The sequence below is a fragment of the Cuculus canorus genome, chromosome 1, assembly GCF_017976375.1.
Source record: "Cuculus canorus isolate bCucCan1 chromosome 1, bCucCan1.pri, whole genome shotgun sequence".
Lineage (NCBI taxonomy): Eukaryota > Metazoa > Chordata > Aves > Cuculiformes > Cuculidae > Cuculus > Cuculus canorus.
The window spans coordinates 153882-175058 of record NC_071401.1 but is presented as its reverse complement, the minus strand read 5'-3'; the positions used below and the strand labels follow the sequence as shown (position 1 = coordinate 175058).

At 52.4% G+C, this 21177-nt stretch overlaps 1 protein-coding gene across 9 annotated transcripts in view; it reads right to left on the bottom strand.

Annotated features, from left to right (window-relative positions):
- STIM1 (stromal interaction molecule 1) overlaps positions 1-21177 on the bottom strand; it is an 81473-nt gene that overhangs the window by 58023 nt on the left and 2273 nt on the right. The window contains exon 2 of one of the 9 annotated variants that reach the window (XM_054056412.1): positions 721-886. The exons of 4 other annotated variants lie outside the window; for them this stretch is intronic. In XM_054056412.1, the coding sequence (XP_053912387.1) occupies positions 721-850 (130 nt within the window). In that variant the 5' untranslated portion in view covers positions 851-886. Of the gene's footprint in view, positions 1-720; positions 887-21177 lie in introns of those variants that run through there. 4 more of the 9 variants (XM_054056417.1, XM_054056419.1, XM_054056420.1 and 1 more) reach the window with 4 other exon arrangements.

Here is a 21177-nt window from a genome sequence, read left to right as displayed (position 1 = left end):
GACCTTTCCCCAGCCCTGGACGTGCTCCAGACCCTCAAGGTCTTTCTTGGAGTGAGGGGCCCAAAACTGAACCCAGCATTTGAGGTGTGGCCTGCTGAGTGCAAGGGGATGATCCCTGCTCTGCTCCTGCTGGCCAGCTCATGGCTGATCCAAGTCCGGATGCTGTTGGTCTTCTTGGCCACCTGGGCCACTGCTGGCTCATGTTCAGCTGCTGTTGACCAACATCCCCATGTCCTTCTCTGCTAGGCAGCTTTCCAGCTGCTCTTCCCCAAGGCTGGAGCTGCATACGGTTGTTGTGACCCAAGTGCAGGACCTGGTTGAGCTTCATCCCATTGGCCTTCGCCCATGGATCCCATCTGTTGAGATCCCTTTGTAGAGCCTTCCTACCCTCAAGCAGATCCACACTTCCACCCAGCTTAGTGTCACCTTCAAACTTACTACGGGTCCATTCAATCCCCTCGTCCAGATCACCGATGAAGATATTGAACAGAACTGGACCCAACACTGAGCTCTGGGGACACCACTGGTGACCAGCTACCAACTGGATTGAGCTCCATTCACCACCACTCTTTGAGCCCAGCCAGCCAGCCAGGTCTTCACCCATCCTTGACTCAAAACCACAACTCTTTCATACCTGAGGTTCTTCAGAAGCTCCTTCACTGGAGACTATAGATCAAGTTTCACTAATTAATGTAAATCTGCTAATGCAGTGGGAGTTACCTGGGGAAGAGCGGCTGGAAAGCTGCTTGGTGGAAAAGGACCATGGGGTGCTGGTCCACAGCAGCTGAACGTGAGCCAGCAGTGGCCCAGCTTTCGACATTCCTCTGTTCATCACCTTGGACGAGCTCATCCCAGCTCCTGCCGTCCTGTTCCATGTGTTCTTCCCCTGCAGGAACAGCACCTGAACTCAGTGCCCATGCATAGACCTATGCCTCCATATGGAAAGTGGATTTAAATAGGAGGTTGTCAGATGTTTTCTCCAAGAGTCGCAGATCATGAAAGAAACAGTTTTTCAGACCAAATTTGGGGCTTTTTTTTGGAGATTCTGTTTCACAGCACAGACATTTGATGGGTTTTCAGACCTGCGAGTTCTTCATGGGCAACTTGATCCAGTGGGAGGTGTCCCTGCCCATGGCAGGGGATTGGAACTGGATGGGCTATGAGGTCCCCCTCAACCCAAACCATTCCATGATTTTAAGCGTTTTTCTGGCTGTTGGTAACACTCTCCCCATTCCTTTGAACACAATTTCTAATTCACAGAGCTTGACAACTTCCACGTCTCCAGAGCCACAGCAAGAACAGATCTCAAGGCATCTTGTGCAGATTTGTCTCTTCCAGAACCAGCCCAGGACATGCACTCCAGATCCAACCCCCGCCCCACAAAAAAAAAAAAAAAAAAAAACAAAACAAAACCAGTTCCATGATCAGAGCAATATTTTGCAGAACCATGGAATGGTTTGGGTTGGAAGGAACCTCAAAGCCCATCCAGTTCCACCCTCCCTGCCACATCTCCCACTGGATCAGGGGGCTCTAAGTCCCATCCAACCCGGCCTTCAACACCTCCAGGGATGGGGCAGCCATCACTTCTCTGGGCAACGGAGATGCTGAAGCTCTTCACAGAATCACAGAATCACAAGGTTGGAAAGGACCCATTGGATCATCGAGTCCAACCATTCCTAACACTCCCTAAACCATGTCCCTAAGTACTTCATCCACCCGTTCCTTAAACACCTCCAGGGAAGGCGACTCGACCCCCTCCCTGGGCAGCCTGTTCCAGTACCCAATGACTCTTACTGTGAAGAATTTTTTTCTGATATCCAACCTGAACCTCCCCTGACGGAGCTTCAGGCCATTCCCTCTAGTCCTGTCCCCTGTCACTTGGGAGAAGAGGCCAGCTCCCTCCTCTCCACAACCTCCTTTCAGGTAGTTGTAGAGAGTAATAAGGTCTCCCCTCAGCCTCCTCTTCTCAAGGCTAAACAACCCCAGCTCTCTCAGCCGCTCCTCATAAGACTTGTTCTCCAGCCCCCTCACCAGCTTTGTTGCTCTTCTCTGGACACGCTCCAGAGCCTCAACATCCTTCTTGTGGTGAGGGGCCCAGAACTGAACACAGTACTCGAGATGCGGTCTCACCAGTGCTGAGTACAGAGGGAGAATAACCTCCCTGGACCTGCTGGTGACCCCATTTCTGATACAAGCCAAGATGCTGTTGGCCTTCTTGGCCACCTGGGCACACTGCTGGCTCATGTTCAGTCGGCTGTCAACCAGCACCCCCAGGTCCTTCTCTTCTGTGCAGCTCTCCAGCCATTCTTCCCCCAGTCTGTAGCGCTGCATAGGGTTGTTGTGCCCCAAGTGCAGGACCCGGCATTTGGCCTTGTTAAACCTCATCCCATTGGTCTCGGCCCAGCAGTCCAGCCTGTTCAGATCCCTTTGCAGAGCCTCCCTACCCTCCAGCAGGTCGACACTTCCTCCCAGCTTAGTGTCATCTGCAAACTTGCTAAGGGTGAAGCAAGTTTGTTTGTTTTCTTCTATCACTACCAAATGCTTTGTCTCATCTTCTCTGACCTGACAGCCACAGCCAGAGGATACAAATCTGAATTTGGAGTGGTCTGCAATAAACTGCAGAATGTACCTCTACATCTCTGCTGGAAGGTGTCCCTGCCCATGGCAGGAGGGTTGGAACTGGACGGGCTCCAACCCAAACTATTCCATGATTCTACTGTGTGTCCAAATTTGACCCTTGCTGATTTTAGCATGATGGAAGCATGTTTTCCTTCCCAGTGCTTCCACTTAGTCCAGACTCGATGGAGGCAAAATCAGCCTTTATTGCCCAAACACCTTCAACTGATGACCATATGGAATCATGGAATGGTTTGGGAAGGGACTTCAAAATCCATCCAGTTACAGCCTTTAGTGCTACCTTCCACCAGATCAGGGTGCTTCACGCCCCATTAAACGTGGCCCTGGAACACCTCCCTCTCTGGCAGCGAGCATGCTGATGGTTGGACTGGATGATCTCAGAGGTCTTTTCTAACCTTAATGATTCCATGATTCTATGCATTAGGGAATTTTGGCATTGGCTTGTAAACAATTTTGCATCAGGACATCCAAGCTGAAAAGGAGAAACCCAGTTCCTGGAAGAGCAAAGTCATGCACTGCTGTGGAGTAAATAAGAATGCGGGGCTTCTCACACAATCATGGAATAGTTTGGGTTGGAAGGAACCTCAAAACCCACCCAGTTCCAACCCCTGACATGGACAGGCACACCTCCCAGTCGATCAGAAGGCTCCAAGCCCCATCCAACCTGGCCTTCAACTCCTCCAGGGATGGGGCAGCCACCACTTCCCTGGGAAAACTGGGCCAGGGCCTCCCCACCCTCACAGGACAACATTTCTCCCTAAGACCTCATCTCACTCTCCCCTCTTTCAGCTCAAAACTGTTCCCCTAGTCTTGTCCCTGCCCTCCCTGATCAAGTGTAAATGCGAAATAAATTTTTAAATCTAACTCCCGGTTCCCGTAAAGGATTTATCACTCCTTTATCTTTATGACCCTGCAACATTCCTCCCTGTCCTGGCACTGGAGTAGGCATGATGGGGAAGGGTCCCTTCCCACCCACCTCTTTTTGGTGGCAAAAGCAGCAGATTCAGTAATGCATTTAGGTGAAGGTGACCTCCTTGGCTCTAGATCCAGTCCGAGGTTACTTATTTTTAGATGTAGCGGATGTTTCTTAACACCGAAGTGTAAATATTTCTCGGGATAAAAACATTTTAGAGATTCCTCAGATTTCTGAGGAGCAATTCCATGCCAGCGCTCAATACAGCCATGTTCGGAGCTCAATCCCAGACCTACCACATCAGCCACACATGCAGAGACCAAACCAAGCTCCTCCTTTGCCTATCACTTCCCCCTGTCCAGCTCCAGCCCTTTTCCATGCCACATCCAACCACTTCTCACTCTCCATTAGCGCGGATGAAGCCACACAAGGACCTGGGACTGAGAGCTGCGAGGATGGGCCCTCGTGGTGCTGAGTGCCAGGCTATGTTGGAACAGCTTCTCATTCCTGCATCACAGTGGGAGAGGAATGATGGGGTTGAAGATCATGGCCATCGTTCGCTGCATCCCTGTGGCTCATGGAAGCACATCCCAGAGCCCAACAGTACTCCACGCCCTGCCTACATCAAACATTGGAGGAGTAAATATTCCTTGGAGATACGGTGGGAGTCACCAGCGCCAGCTCTTCCAAGACAACCACGGGGCGCTCCACACCTTCCCAAACAAAGCCAGGAACGGGAGCGGGCTCAAGCCAGCAGCCAAATCCAGGGGTTAACCTTTGACATAGACCTCCTTCTGAAGAACCTTTCATGCCTGCAAGGCGAGGTTTTGGGGAACGACATGCAGAAACCCACTACACCGACTATAAAAACACACAAAAATATCTTTATCCAGGATCTGGATGAAGGGATCGAGTGATGCCTCAGTCAGTCACCAGGTTGGGCACCACTGTGGATCTGCTGGAGGGCAGGAAGGCTCTGCAGAGGGACCTGGCCAGGTTGGATCCATGGGCTTGAAGGCAGGAAGGCTCTGCAGAGGGATCGAGCCAGGCTGGATCCATGGGCCAAGGCCAATGGGATGAGCTTCAACAAGGCAAATATTGAGTCCTGTCCTAGGCCCACAACCCCATGAATGCTCAACGCTTGAGGAAGAGCTGGAAAGCTAGCTGGAGGAGAAGGACCTGGGGGTGTTGGTTGACAGTGGCTGAACATGAGCCAGCAATGGCCCAAGTGGCAAAGGCAGCCAACAGCATCAGGGCTTGGATCAGCCATGGAGTGGCCAGCAGGAGCAAGGCAGGGATCACACCCCTGCACTTGGTGCTGGGGAGGCCACACCTCGAATCCTGGGTTCAGTTCTGGGCCCCTCACTCCAAGAAAGACCTGGAGGGGCTGGAGCATGTATGGAGAAGGGAATGGAGGTGGGGAAGGGTCTGGAGCACAGGGGTTGTAGGAATGGCTGAGGGCCCTGGGGGTGTTTAGCCTGGAGGAGGCTGAGGAATGACCTCATCACTCTCTGAAGCTCCCGGAAAGGAGGTTTACGGGAAAAAATGGCCTTAAGTTGTGCCAGGTGAGTGTGATATTGGATCTTGGGAGAAAATCCTTCATGGAAAGAGTGGTGAAGTCCTGGCAGAGGCTGCCCACGGGCATTGGTGGAGACACCATCCCTCAAGGGGTTCAAAAGTCATGTAGATGTGCTGCTTAGGTACAGGGTTTAGTGGTGGAGTTGTGGGTTAAGGTTTGTACTGGATGATCTTGGAGGTCTTTTCCAACCTCAAAGATTCCATGATCCTATGAGAAAATAGTTCCTCAGTGCTGTGGGGCATAGAGGGGAGCTGCGCAGGAGAAACGCAGTCCCAGGACCAGAGGGAAGCAAGGGTGTTGGACAACCCTCCAGCACCAGCTCCTGTTTTCCAGGACCAATGCTCTTGCTCTGTAAGGAGACCAGAAGATGCTCCCATGGCCAACAACAGCCTTACTGATTTTTCGAAAATCAGACTTGGAGAGGTGTGGGAAGAAATCTATGTCAACATGAAAACCTGTAACAGACGTGACTCAGCTGGTCCAGGCAGCCACAGCCCACGGAGTGCAGCGCTCAACGCCAGCTGCTGCACACAGTGATGCCAAACTAATAATTATTGGGTTTTAAGCGATAGAATAAATGCTTTAAGTGAGGAAACCACAAAATGGATGTGTGAGTCATTCCTGCCTGGAAAATTGGAGACGTTAGAGAAAGCGAAGAAATCAAGGAAACCACAATATTTCTGCTGTTCCATCTAATTGTTCCTGAACCATGCGCGCTGTCCCTGCCACGGCGCTTGCCCAAAGCTAGGGATTTGCAGTCCCTGGCTACTGGCACTGCAAGAAAACAGGAGGAAGAGGAGGTCAAGATACCTGATTTCATTAATTTCTGCGTTGAAAGGGACCTCAAAGCCCACGCAGTTCCAACCCCCTGCCATGAGCAGAGACACCTCCCACTGGATCAGGGGGCTCCAAGCCCCATCCAGCCTGGCCTTTCAACACCTCCAGGGATGGGGCAGCCATCTCTTCTCTGGGCAACCTGAGTCAGGGACTCCCCACCCTCACAGCAAAATATTTCTCCCTAAGATCTTATCTCAATCTCCCCTCTTTCAGCTAAAAAACATACCCCTCATCCCATCCCTGCACTCCCTTATCAAAAGCCTCATTTTTCTATGTCAACGTCAGCAGATGTCATCAGCCAGGTTGCGTCACCATGGGAGTGAGATAACTTCGGAGAAGCCATCGGCCCGGAACTGGTCTGTTTGAAGGAGAAGAAAATGGAGTGATAGGGAAAAAACATTTGCTTTGGAAGAACACGCTGAGAGAGTTGGGGTTGTTCAGCATGGAGAAGAGAAGGCTGTGGGGAGACCTTAGAGCAGCTTCCGGTACGGAAAGGGGTTCCAGGAAGGCTGAGGAAGCGCTCTTGATCAGGGAGTGCAGGGATGGGATGAGGGGAATGTTTTTGAGCTGAAAGAGGGGAGATTGAGATAAGATCTTAGGGAGAAATGTTCTCCTTTGAGGGTGGGGAGGCCCTGGCCCAAGTTGCCCAGAGCAGTGGTGGCTGCCCCATCCCTGGAGTTGTTGAAGACCAGGCTGGATGGGGCTTGGAGCCCTCTGATCCAGCGGGAGGTGTCCCCACTCCTGCAGGGAGGTTGGCCTAGGTGACCTGTAAAGTCCTTTCTATCCTCTCTGCAGCTTCTGGAAAGGAGGTTGGAGCCAGGCAGATGTTGGGCTCTTCTCCCAAGGAACAAGGGATGGTACAAGAGGAACCAGTCTGAAATTGCACTAGGGGAGGTTTAGATTGGATACCGGGAATAATTCCTTCACGGAAAGGCTTCCTAAGCCCTGGCAGAGGTTGCCCAGGGCAGTGGTGGAGTCAGCATCCCTATAGGGGTTCAAAACCTGTGTGGCCATGGCACTTGGGTACAGGGTTCAGTCAGCACAGTGGGGTTGGGCTGGCATTTGGACTGGAGGAGCTTGAAGGGCTTTGCCAACCTTAACGATTCTGTGATTCTAAGATTATCCATAATAGAGAAATAAGCCTTTTTAATGTACTTTTTCCCTCCCTGTCAGCCAAAGACATTGCTACAGTGAAGAGGGATCACTCTTGGTTACGTCACCTCCAAGGTCACTTCTCCACAAACTCCAGCCGCACCCACCCAGAGGAAGCGACACAAGGCGAGTGGAAGCCGACTGCCAGCCTGGCGGCAGCGATCACTGCTGAAAAACACCACGCTGGCCACCGTCAGGAAACAAGGCAACAGAGCCGGGCTGCCCTGTCCCCGCGTGCACCCTGTCCCCTGAAGAACCTTGTCACCCGTAACGAGAAGACAAGCAGCGACAGTGACGTGTGAACAGCCCTGATGGCGACATGGACACAGCCCTGACACCGGCATGCAAACAGCCGTGATGGGGACGTGCAAACAGCCCTGACGGCGACGTGTGAGCAGCCACGATAGCGACATGGACACAGCCCTGATGGAGACATGCAAGGAGCCCTGATGGTGACAGCACCGTGCAAGTAGCCCTGACAGCGACAAGTGAGCAGCCTCAAGGGTGACATGCATGGAGCCCTGACGGCAAGGTACGATCAGCCCCGAAGGGGATGTGCATGGAGCTCCAATGCTGACGTGCACGGAGCCACAATCATAGAATCATAGAATGGTTTGAGTTGGAAGGGACCTTAAAGATCATCTAACTCAAACCCCCTTGCCACGGGCAGGGACAATTGTGACATGCATGGAGCCACAATACTGACGTGCATGGAGCCGTGACTACAACCTGCCTGACAGGAAGGTGTGTAGCAAGTTGGTACAATGGCACTGAGCATGGTAACCATGCTGGCAGTAAATCACAGAATCATGGGATAGTTTGGGTTGGAAGGGACCTCAAAGCCCAGTCAGTTCCAACGCTTGCCAGGCACAACTCCCACTGCATCAGGGGGCTCCAAGCCCCATCCAACTTGGCCTTCAGCATCTCCAGGGATGGGGCAGCCACCACTTCTCTGGGAAACCTGGGCCAGGCCCTTCCCACCCTCACAGTAAAACATTCCGGCCCAACACCTCATCTCAATCTCCCCTCTTTAAGCCTAAAACTGCTCCCCTCATCATAGCCACTGGATAGGATTGCAACAGGCAGTGCAGGGAGGTAGTGGAGTCCCCGTTCCTGGAGGGATTTAAAAGACGGGCAGATCAGGTGCTCAGGAATGGTTTAGTAGCGAACAGGTATGGTTAGACTCAATTATCTCAAAGGTCTTTTCCAATCAAGCAATTCTACAATTCTTGCACTCCCTGATAAAGAATTATAGAATCACGGGATCATTAACGTTGGAAAAGCTCTCTCAGTTCATTCAGTCCAGCCCCATCATGCCGACTGAACCCTGTCCCCAAGCGCCACAGCCACACGAGTTCTGAACCCCTTGAGGGATGGAGACTCCACCACTGCCCTTGGCAGCCTCTGCCAGAGCTTCATCACTCCTTCCATGATGGAGTTGCTCCAAATATAAAATCTGAACCTCTTCTGGCCCAACTTGAGGCCACCTCCTCTCATACTATCACCTGTTACTAGGTTGACGAGACCAGCGTCCACCTTGTCACAACCTCCTTTCAGGTAGTTTTAGAGGGTGAAGAGGTTGCCCCTCAGTCATGAGATGAGAGATTCATCTCACCACATTTCTGCCCCTCTCTAAACCTGCACCACCGTTACTTTAATTACTGACTCCTGAACTCTCAGCAAGCTGTCACAACAGAGATGACGCGATCAATCTCTCTTCATTATTTCTAGGAGCCAAGGATGGAAAACACCATCCAAAGCCACCCCAGGCACAATGCCAGGAGATTGGAGTGGAGCTTGACCCCATCTGTCATTATTTCAGCTGGAAAAGTAACACTGTAAGAAACTGAACCCATGGAGTTTCAGTGAGGATAAATCATGTACAGCTTGGGAAGGGACCTGAAGCACCCCAGTTGAGGAACTCTTTGGTCCCCGATGCAAGCAGCCTGGGCGCAGCAGGCAATGGGTTGTGTGGAGCACCACATGGAGAGCAGAAAATCAACAAAGTGGACTCATTCTCCTCGCACAGGCTTGCAGTTCAGGCACGAGACTGTGGTGTCGCACAGCATTCGCCAGACTCTGGTTCCTAGCAGGACATTCTGTTTGGTGTCGAATCACAGAGACCACTGTCCCACACCCTTGTGTGCCTTCCAACATGTATGGGTGCCTGCAGTGTGGCAGCCGGTGGCTCTGCTCAGTCAGAGCTCGGGAATGGCAGAGCTACACTGGCCACGGTGTGATGCTTTTAGCAGCAGGACCCTGCTCCATGCTGGCGACTGCACTCTGCGACCACCCAGCCACACTGGCACACACCAAGGGCTGCCTGAACTTCAGCGGGAACATCACGTATCAGAATGGTCCCCTCAGAACAAGAATGTTCCTATCCAGGAGATTCCTCAGTACTCAAAAGCCCCGGGAGCAAAGAACTTACATGTTGAAAAGACAAAGATGGAGTCATGGAATTAGTTGGTTGGAAGGGACCTCAAAGCCCATCCAGTTCCATGGGCAGGGACACCTCCCACCTACAAGCCCCATCCAACCCCGCCTTCAACGTCTACAAGGATGTGGCAGACACCACTTCTCTGGGCAGCCTGGGCCAGGGGCACCCCACCCTCACAGCAAAACATTTCTGCCTAAGATCTCACCTCAATCTGCCCTCTTTCAGCTCAAAAACATTCCACTCATCCTGTCCCTGCACTCCCTGATCAAGAGGCCCTCCCCAGCTTCCCTGGAGCCCCTTCCTGTACTGGAAGCTGCTCTAAGCAGCTTCTCGTCCAGGCTGAACAAACCCAACTCTCTGAGCCTGTCTTCAGATGTGAGGAGCTTCAGCCCTTGTATCATCTTTGTGGTCCTCATTCAGAATTCCAAAAGAATTCAGCCAATACCAAAGAAATGAGACTTCACTTCAGCCCTGCAGCACTGCATCGAGCCAAGCTTAGAGACAGCATGGCTGTGGAACAGATCTATAGTGAGAGTCATCATTGCTCATCTCTGTTTTGAATAAATAATGACAAGCTACTAGAACACAACTGCAATTGAATGTGACGCAGCAGATGAGAATACGCTCCCTTATCTCAATCTTTTGGAATTCTCTTTTTTCTTCGTTATTGGCACTGCTGTTACCAGCGGCTACTCTCAGCCGAGCAGCAGAAGAGAGGTCAGGAAGAGTGACAAGCAGCCACATGCCAGCCCCACAAAACTCCCAGACCATTTGATGCATGGGAAATGCCTGCCCACCCTGTGCAGTTCCACCAGCGGCACAAACTGCTTCTGACAAAACTTCTTCATGTGAAGAAGGACCATGAAAATAGGTATGAAAAGTTAATCGGGACGCAGGGAAGCCTTTCCCAGAAATCACAGAACCATGGAATGGGTTGGGTTGGAAGGGATCTCAAAGCCCAGCCAGTTCCACCCCCTGCCATGGGCAGGGACACCTCCCACTGCATCAGGTTGCTCCAAGGCCCCATCCAACCTGGCCTTCAACACCTCCAGGGATGGGGCAGCCATCACTGCTCTGGAAAACCTGGGCCAGGGCCTCCCCACCCACAAAGCAGAACATTTCTCCCAAAGATCTCATCTCAATCTCCCCTCTTTCATCTCAAAATCATTCTCCTCATCCCATCCCTGCACTCCCTCATCAAGAGCCCCTCCTCAGCTTTCCTGGAGCCCCTTTCCATACTCTCTAAGGTCTCCCTGGAGCTTTATCTTCTCCAGGTCGAACAATCCCTGCTCTCTCGCCCTGTCAAATGCACATTCTGGAGGAACACGCCGCTGGTGACAACCCCATCACTCAGAACTCGCCCTTGTGCCAAGGCCTCCTTGCTGGCTGGCAAACCCAAGCGAAACCTCTCCTCTGCCTCCACAAAGGGATTCGCTGAACGATCATGGACAAGACAACTTTTTGTTGTTTAAGGTTCAAACGCAGCATTTCTGTTCCCTTTCCAGGTCAGCACAAACAGTGCGTCCAAGAGGACCAACCCCATCAGAGACAGCTTCCTGAGCATCAGTGAGCCGTCTGGTCCCACCATGAGATCACAGAATGCCCTGACTTGGAAGGGACCCAAAAGGACCACTGAGTCTGGCTCCTGTCGCTGCACTGGACAACTCCAATGCTCACACCGTGTGGCTGAGGGTGTTGGCCAAATGCTTCTGGAACACTGTCAGGCTCGGCACCACGACTCCTTCCCTGAGAGGCTGCTCCAGTGCTCCTCCACCCTCTGGGTGAAGAGCCTTCTCCTAATGTCTAACCTAACCTCACACACACACCCTCCCCCCAACATCTTCCCAACATTCCCTCAGGTCAGAGAGAATTGCTCAGCACTTGCTCCTCCCCCTCCTGCGAGGAAGCCGCAGAGCACGATGAGGTCCCCCCTCAGTCTCCTCTTATACAGGCTGAAGAGACCCAGTGACTTTAGCCGCTACTCACACGCTTCCGCTCTAAACTCTTCACCAACTCCATGCACTTCTCTGGATGCTCTCCAGAAGCCTTAGGTCCTTTTTATCCTGCAGCGCCCAAACTGCACACAGGACTCGAGGTGGGGCCACAACAGCGTGGAGCAGAGTAGGACAATCCCCTCCCTTGACTGGAGACAGCACCACATCTCGCTACTCCCCACAAGCACAGCCTGGGAAAAGCAGATCATCCATACACCCTTGCTGGTTGTCCATAGAATCATAGAATCATTAGGTTGGAAGGGACCTACTGGGTCATCGAGTCCAACCATTCCTAACAATCCCTAAACCATGACCCTCAACACCTCAGCCACCCATCCTTTAAACACCTGCAGGGAAGGTGACTCAACCACCTCCCTGGGCAGTCTATTCCAGTGCCCAATGACCCTTTCCGTGAAAATTTTTTTCCTTATGTCCAGCCTGAACCTCCCCTGGTGGAGCTTGAGGCCATTCCCCCTTGTCCTGTCCCCTGTCACTTGGGAGAAAAAGCCAGCTCCCTCCTCTCCACAACCTCCTTTCAGGTAGTTTTAGACAGCAATAAGGTCTCCCCTCAGCATCCTCTTCTCTAGGCTAAACAACCCCAGCTCTCTCAGCCACTCCTCATAAGACTTGTTCTCCAGCCTCCTCACCAGCTTCGTTGCTCTTCTCTGGACACGCTCCAGAGCCTCGACATCCTTCTTGTGGTGAGGGGCCCAGAACTGAACACAGTACTCAAGGTGCAGTCTCACCAGTGTCGAGTACAGAGGGAGAATAACCTCCCTGGACCTGCTGGTCACGCTGTTTCTGATACAAGCCAAGATGCCATTGGCCTTCTTGGCCACCTGGGCCACTGCTGGCTCATGTTCAGTCTGCCAGCTCATGTTCAGTCGGCTGTCAACCAACACCCTCAGGTCCTTCTCCTTTAGGCAGCTTTCTAGCCAGACTTCTCCTAGTCTGTAGCACTGCATAGGGTTGTTATGCCCCAAGTGCAGGACCAGGCATTTGGCCTTGTTAAACCTCATGCCATTGGTATAAGCCCAGCAGTCCAGCCCGTTAAGATCCCTTTGCAGAGCCTCCCTACCCTCCAGCAGATCCACACTTCCATCCAGCTTAGTGTCATCTGCAAACTTGCTAAGGGTGCACTCAATGCCTTCATCCAGGTCATTGATAAAGGCACTGAACACGGATGGACCCAGTACCGGGCCCTGAGGAACCCCACTCCAGCTGGAACTGGCCTCCAGCTGGAGTTAACTCCATTTACCACTACTCTCTGGGCCTGGCCATCCAACCAGTTTTCAACCCAGGAGACTGTGTGCCTGTCCAGGCCAGAGGCTGACAGCTTCTGAAGCAGAATGCTGTGAGAAACTGTGTCAAAGGCTTTACTGAAGTCCAAGAAGACTACATCCACAGCCTTTCCCTCATCCAGTGGTTGAGTCACTTTGTCACAGAATCTGGATGCATTTCCAAACGGGTGGGAGCAATCCCGTGAAGGTGCTGACCCTGAGGGCGAATGGATTCACATCAAGGTGCTAAACTCACTCTGCAAGCCAACCCAGATGTCCAGGAGCTCCCGAATCACTTTGCTGCCGTGCCCAGGACATGATGGATATCCCACAGGCTGGGCCATGAAGCTGACATTTGAGAGAGGGTTCAAGCTCTGCCAGATGACTTCCTGCACAGCAATGATACCCCTGCACTGTAATCCTTCCTGTGAAATAGGAAGACCTGGGCTTCAACATCCTACAATTTCAAGATTCAATATCCAAGTGACCGTGAGGAGCTCAGTATTCATTTGGCGGTCACCAGAGAAGAAGCCACCTTTGCTGACAGGGTCCTCTCTGGACTTGAACCCAGGAGCAAGCATCGGGTTTGCTTTAAAAAACAAACTCATCTGAGTGCATGGCACTTTTTGAGAGCTTCTCCCAGACCCAAAGGACTCACAAACACAATTGTAAGAGTGAACAAACCACACATTTACAACAGGAAGAAGGAAGAGATGGGGTGAAACGCACCTCACATCTTGGAAAACTCCCACCATGGTGTAAATGCTCTCAGCATGAAGAGTGGCAGAACCCACATCCGCACTGTCACAGCCCACATGTGCACATTACAGTGAGGCTGCCCAGCTCACTGGCTATTACAGAAAGATGGAAAAGACCTCTAAGATCATCAAGTCCAACTGTAAACCCAACACTGCCAATTCCAACACTGAACCATGTCCCTGAGCACCACATTCACACGGCTTTGACACCCCTCCAGGGATGGAGACTTCATTGCTGCCCTGGGCACCCTCTCCCAGAGCTTCATGAGCCTTTAGGTGGAGGAATTTTTCCTAATCACAGAATCATGGAATGGTTTTGGTTGGAAGGGACCTCAAAGTCCAGCCAGTTCCAACCCCTGCCACGGCCAGGAACACCTCCACTCGATCAGGGTCTCCAAGCCCCATCCATCTTGGCCTTCCAACACCTCCAAGCATGGGGCAGCCACCACTTCTCTGGGAACCCTGGGCCAGGGCCTCACCACCCTCACAGAAAAACATTTCTTCCCAAGATCTCATCTCAATCTCCCCTCTTTCAGCTCAAAAACGTTCCCCTCGTCCCATCCCTGCACTCCCTGATCCAGAGCCCCTCCCCAGCTTCCCTGGAGGATCTTTTCATACCTTAGCATTTCCTTAGCTGCTCTAAGGTCTCCCTGGAGCCTTCTCTTCTCCAGGCTGAACAACCCCAACTCTTTCAGCCTGGCCTCATAGTAGAAGTACTCCAGCCCTCGTATCATCCATTTGATCCAAATACCCAATCTAAACCTTCCCTGGCACAACTGGAGGATGTTTCCTCTAATCCTATTGTTTGTTCCTTGGGAGAAGAACTAAATCCCTCACCTCAATACAACGTTCCTTCAGGGAGCTGCCTTCCTACATGGAGCTGGCAAAGTTGGTTGAACCAACGTGCCAGATCCTTCAGCTCTATCAGTCTCAGCCTCTCAGGAGGGTGACAGTGCCATGGCCACACTGGGCTCAGGGAGTCTGTGCAGAGAGCTACTGATGTTCTTACAGAAGACCTGGTAGCCAAAGGCTACGGAAAAGAGCACAGGCTGGGGCGAGTGGCTCCCTGAGGGGTAGGCAGGAGCCTCCTTATAGCACAGTCACAGGGAAGGGAAAAGCATCTCAGACATTTCACCTTGTTAGGCTGGTCAGCTGAAAATAGCCACGAGATGAAAAACAAACCAGTTGGACAACTTATCCACCACGCGGCCCTAAAGCAAACACCGCGCACACACCGTGGAGCAGCACAGACTGAGCTGGCTCTGCACTTGGACCACAACAACCCCATCAACGCTCCAAGCTTGGGGAATTGCAGCTGGAAAGCTGCCTGGCAGAGAAGGCCCTGGGGGTGTTTGTTGGTCAACAGCAGCTGAACATGAGCCAGCAATGGCCCAGGTGGCCAAGAAGGCAAAGAGCAGCCTTCTCTTCTCGAGGCTGAACAACCCAAACTCTCCTAGCCTGGCCTCGTACAGGAAGCACTCCAGCCCTCGCATCATCTTGCTCCAACAGCTCCATGTCCTTCCTCTGTTGAGGATAGGAAAGTGGTTTAATTAAGAAATTCATTTAATTAAGCTGTGTCCTGGAGGCCATCTGGATGAAAGAGGAGATGCTGCAGAAGGTGTGAAACTGGGGAGTGTGAAAATGAGCTTAGAAGATGCTGACACATTTCTGGGAGTGGCGACAGCAACATGGCCAGAAGCCCCACGGGCAGAGGGACCTCCTGGTGATGCCTTCATAGGATCATGGAATGGTTTTGGCTGGAAGGGACCTCAAAGCCCATCCAGTTCCATCGGCAGGGACACCTCCCACTAGATCAAGGGGCTCCAAGCCCCATCCAACCCGACCCTGAACACCTCCAGGGATGGGGCAGTCACCACTTCTCTGGGCAACCTGGGCCAGGGCCTCCCCACCCACATCGTGAAGAGTTTCTTTCTGAGATCTGATCTAAATCTTGCCTCTTTCAGCTTAAAACCCACAGTAACTCCTGGTGCTTTTCAATAACAAGCGCAACCCACAATGACATAATTTGATTTTTGCCTCAAAACCCATAAAGCAGAAGGAAAAACACCCGGTCGCCGTGAATAACAGCAGCTATTTGGAAAATAATACTGTTCAAAATAATTTCTTGCCCCCAAAATCGGGTTTTACCCTGCCTCTGCCTGCCTGTTCCAAGGAAGAAAACAGCTTTTTTTCCTCTTTGGCTCACTCACACAGGAATTAGGCCCTGGCGCTCATACAAACCCAAACACATGCGTTGCTCAGCAGCTTTAATCCGGAATTATTTCTCCCCTTCCTGCAATACGATGCTCAACTCGACCTCGGGGCTGGCTGTGTGAACACGCAAGATGTTCAGGTGTGATTTGGACATGGAACGGTCTTAAATTCTCCACTTTATTGCGTTTCTTCTCTGAGCATCACAGGTGCCAGAGCTCAGAACCTGGAGGAATGAATTAAATTTACCTTAAAACTCAGCCCTCAAGAGGGGAAAAAGATGTAAGGAATAGCATAGCTGCAAAAATAGCCTCTTTTCTTGCATAAGTGTGTGTTTCTTAGCAAATGTCACTGTTTCCTACTGGATTGACACTGCTTCCACTCGTGGGAAGGTGGCTGGGGTCAGCAAAGCTGCCTGTAATTCCAGGGCATCTGAACAGGTGAAGGGATGGTGTGGTTGGGGTGACATGAAGCTCCTCATAGGATACAGAGGTGTTGGATACCGTACAGTAGAGGCTGGGGATGGAGATACCTGCCAGAGAAGACAGCACAGCTCCCCAGAACACTCGGAGGCTCCTAAGCCAGTCTGCACAGATGTCCGCAACCCGCTGTGAGCCAAGGCATTTTCCGAAGTGGAAAAAATAGGTTACTTAAAAATAGGTCTATAATCCAAACAAACAAGCACCCCGATAGCGCTTCATAAAGCAAGCACAGACAATTCACGTGCAAAAAGCCATCATCGGCTCTAACGACTTCCTCCTGCTCCTCTGATGATTTTCATATCGATTGACCGGTGCTTTGTCTCACAACTGCCAGGAAAAGCGGTATTCCAGCGGGTAACAGCCACACTGTCAATCTGGCTGCCACCCGGCTCCACAGAGGGGACAGCAATGCTGTCCTCAACGCATGACCACGCGACAGGAAAGAGGCTGATGCTCAACGACAGCTTTAGCTGGCTAAAGGCAAAACTCACTGGTCAAATGGCATCATTCACTGGCTAAAGGAAAAACTCACTCACTGGCCAAAAAGCACAATCTGCCAGGTTAAAGGCACAACCCACCGGTTCCACATCCACCCCAGAGCCAAATGCAGCTCTCAGGGCAGCCCCACGGGCACCAGCAACACACCGGTTTGAGGCAGAAGCTTCCCCAGGCTCACACATGCCACAGCAGTAACAAGCAATGGCTTAATTAATCTTTAAAGTCTCTTTCAACCCAACCCATTCTATGAATTAGAGTCCATCACTTGTGCCTGCCTGAGGACCAGCATCCACTGCTGAAAAATCTTCAAGGAACCATGGAATGGTCTGGGTTGGAGAAGACCTCAAAGCCCATCCAGCTCAACTCTCAGAGACACCTCCCACTGGATCAGGGGGCTCCAAGCCCCATCCAGCCTGGCCTTCAACACCTCCAGGGATGGGGCAGCCACCACTTCTCTGGGAAATCTGGGCCAGGGTCTCCCCACCCTCACAACAAAACATTTCTTCCTAGGATCTCACCTCAGTCTCCCTTCCTTCAGCTCAAAACCGTTCCCCTCATCCTATCCCTCCACACGGATAAAACACCTCCAGGCGCAACCGAGGTCCTCAAGTGGGAGATAGTGGAACAGGAGGTCCTGAAGGCTGCACTCCACAACAAGGGGAGAGCATGGAGAGCCCACGCAGCCACATCATTAACAGCACCCAACGAATGTCAATTGAGCCTCCAGCTTGATCCACCTGCCAGGGAGCTCATTTCTCCCCACTCAGCTTTGGTTTTAGAGCAAAGCTAATTAATGAGCACAGCTAATTAATGAAGTAAACAGCTTTTTCAGCATTAATAGACAGCAATTGGGGATTTCAAGAAGAAAATGCCAGGCTGGTTGCACTCAAGCAAGAAGGGGGCCAAGCTCGGCACTGAGCCCAGGCTTGGAGAGCTGAATCAGGCCCAGTGCCATGGCCGGCGCCTTGTTAATTAGCGCAGCCGCCAGGTTTAATAAGCACCAGAGTTTTTAGCAGCAGAGGGATCACCTCATGGAGAACTGTTGCCATTCAGACAACCTGGACAGGCAGCAGAGGTGGGGCTGTGAGAACCTCATGGAATTCAACAAGGCCAAGACCAAGGTCCTGCACCTGGGTCAGGGCAATCCCAAGCACAAATCCAGGGCAGGAGGAGAATGGGTTGGGAGCAGCCCTGAGGAGAAGGAGTTGGGGTGCTGGGGGAGAAGGAGCTCCACAGGAGCCAGCAACATGTGCTCGCAGCCCAGAAACCAACCGTGTCCTAAGCTGCATCCAAAGCCGCAGGACCAGCAGGGTCAGGAAGGGGACTCTGCCCCTCTGCTCTGGTGAGACCCCCACCTGGAGCCCTCAGCATAAGAAGGACACGGAGCTGTTGGGGTGAGTCCAGAGGAGGCCACGGAGATCATGCGAGGGCTGGAACATCTCTACTATAAGGCCGGGATGGAGAGTTGGGGTTGTTCAGCCTGGAGAAGAGGAGGCTCTGAAGAGACCTTAGAGCAGCTTCCAGTTTTGAAAGGTGCTCCAGGGAAGCTGGGGAGGGGCTCTGGATCAGGGAATACAGGGACAGGACAAGGGGAACGTTTTTGAGCTGAAAGAGGGGAAATTGAGATGAGATCTCAGGAAGAAATGTTTTTCTGTGAGGGTGGTGAGGCCCTGGCCCAGGGTTCCCAGAGAAGTGGTGGCTGCCCCATGCCTGGAGGTGTTGAAGGCCAAGATGGATGGGGCTTGGAGCCCCCTGATCTAGTCAGAGGTATCCCTGCCAGTGGCAGGGGTTGGAACTGGCTGGGCTTTGAGGTCCCTTCCAACCCAAACCATTCCATTATTCTAATAACACCTCTTCTTACAGCAAAAGCTGACCCACAGGTGATTTATAGAAGACCTTGGGTCCTAGTCTGCGCCCTACCCTGCTCAGTGAGAAAAGCAAGGCAGCAGCTGAACCACCCAGGCTCAGGGCCTCCAAAAATAACTCCTCTGGAAATTCCTCGGAGGCATAAACCTTGCTTCATCAGAGGGACTGCGGGATCCAGTTTCCTTAATGGAGCGGACTGGACGTGAACTGGCCAAAGGATTTAGGATCGTGTACACAGAACCATGGAATGGTTTGGGTTGGAAGGGACCTCAAAGCCCATCCATTTCCAACCCCTGCCACTGGCAGGGATACCTCTGACTAGATCAGGGGGCTCCAAGCCCCATCCAACCTGGCCTTCAACACCTCCAGGCATGGGGCAGCCAGCACTTCACAGGCTGCTCTAAGTTGTCCCCTCAGCCTCCTCTTCTCCAGGCTAAACAGTACCAGGGTCCTCATCTGCATCCCACAGCCCCTGGGATCCAGAACATTCCCCAGCTCTGTTCCCTTCTCCAGACATGCTCCAGCCCCTCAAGGTCTTTCTTGGACTGAGGGGTCCAAAACTGAACCCAGGATTTGAGATGTGGCCTCACCAACGCTAACTGCAGGGGGATGACCCCTGCCCTGCTTCTGCAGGCCACCCCGTGGCTGATCCAAGCCTGGATGCTTGGCCACCTGAGCCACTACTGGCTCATGTTCAGCTGCTGTCAACCAGCACCTCCAGGTCCTTCACTGTCAGGCAGCTTTCCAGCCGCTCTTCCACAAGCCTGGAGCTCTAGTGTGGTTATGTCGCAAGTGCAGGACCCAGCACTCAGCCTGGTTGAACCTCATACCAATGACCTTGACCCATGGATCCAGCCTGTCCCAATCAATCTGTAGAGCCTTCCTGCCCCCCAGCCCATGGATCCAGCCTGAAGTTCAGGTGAAGAACATCCACGGGTCTTCCCTTGTTCAGGGAAGGAGCAGAAACCCCTTAGAGAACAGCCAGGGTGCAGTCAGTGTTGAGGGAAAGCAGAGCAAGGAACATTAATCCACGCAGTGCCAGGATGAAAGAATCCACCTGCCCTGGAACTGGACACAGCGTTCCCAATCCTTTGCCTGATACCGTAGTGCCCGGGACTTGCCCTGCACCCACCACTACAGAGAGCAAAACATCTCAGCCTCACCAGCTGGCAGTGTTCGTCCACCAGCGCCAACAGCAGCATCTCCTGCTGCCACCAAAACCGCTCCGTGGGCTTCATCCCATCCTGGAGCTCCTACTGAGGGTGCAGAGCCGGAGCAACTGCTCATCCACGCAGAGCACATCCACCACAACCAGGACCTGGAGGTGCTCTCCACCTTTTTGACCACACTGAACCATCGCATTATCCCTCATAGAAGCCCATGCCAGGTGGAATGCTCCAGAGCAGATCCAGGCTGTGGATGATGTCCATGGTGGGATTTCTACCCTTGGGAAACCACCTGATTCCCTCATCTGCAGCGCCCACAGGACACTGCATTTGTGCCCAGATTGGAGGACATGGAGCCACTGTGGTGGAAAGATGAGGAATTCCATCTCACCACTCACCATAGAACACAGGTTTCACAGAGCAGGGTCCCAGTCCAACCTCAAGGACCATCACAAAAACATCGTAGAACATCTTGAGTTGGAAGGGACCCACAAGGACCATCGAGTACAGCTCCTGTCCCTGCAGATGACAACCCCAACATTCACACTGTGTGGCTGAAGGCATTGGCCAAATGCTTCTGGAATATTGTCAGGCTGGGCACTGTGACCGCTTCCCTGGGGAGGAGCTGTTCCAGTGCTCCACCAGCCCCTGGGTGAAGAACCTTCTCCTAAAGTCCAACCTAACCCTCCCCTGGTGCATCTTCCTGCCATCCCCTTGGGTCAGAGAGAAGCGCTTAGCGCCTGCTCCTGCTCCTCCCCATGCGAGGAAGCTGCAGAGCACGATGAGGTCTTCCCTCAGTCTCCTCCAGTCTGCACAGACCCAAATTGCAGTGGCTTTTGCCCAATAGTGCCAGGAATTGTCCCAAAGCAGAGCCAAGGCCACCCAGCAACAGCTTTTGCCCAAACACATGAGGAATCACTCCAAATCGCAGTGGCTTTTGTCCAAAACTGCCAGGAATCACCTCAAAGTATAGCTGAGGTGTGCCAGGATGCAGCTTTTTGGCCAGTGATGCGAGGAGTTGCCCCAAAATGGAGCTGAGGCCGCCTGGCAGTGGCTTTTACCCAATAATGCCAGGAATCACCCCAAATTGCAGCAGGTTTTGCCCAATAACACCATGAATCGCCCCAAAGAAGACCCAAGGCTGCCTGGCAGCAGCATTTGCCCCAAACCGCATGGAATAGCCTTAAAGCGTAGCCGAGGCTGCCTGCAGAAGCTTTAAACCAGTATCGAAAGGAATTGCCCCAAAGCAGAGCTGAGGCCGGACGGGACGTAACTTTCGCCCAATAATGCCAGGAATCGCCCCAAACCGCAGGGGCTTTTGCCCAAAACTGTGAGAAATCATGCCAAAGTGAAGCCAACACTGG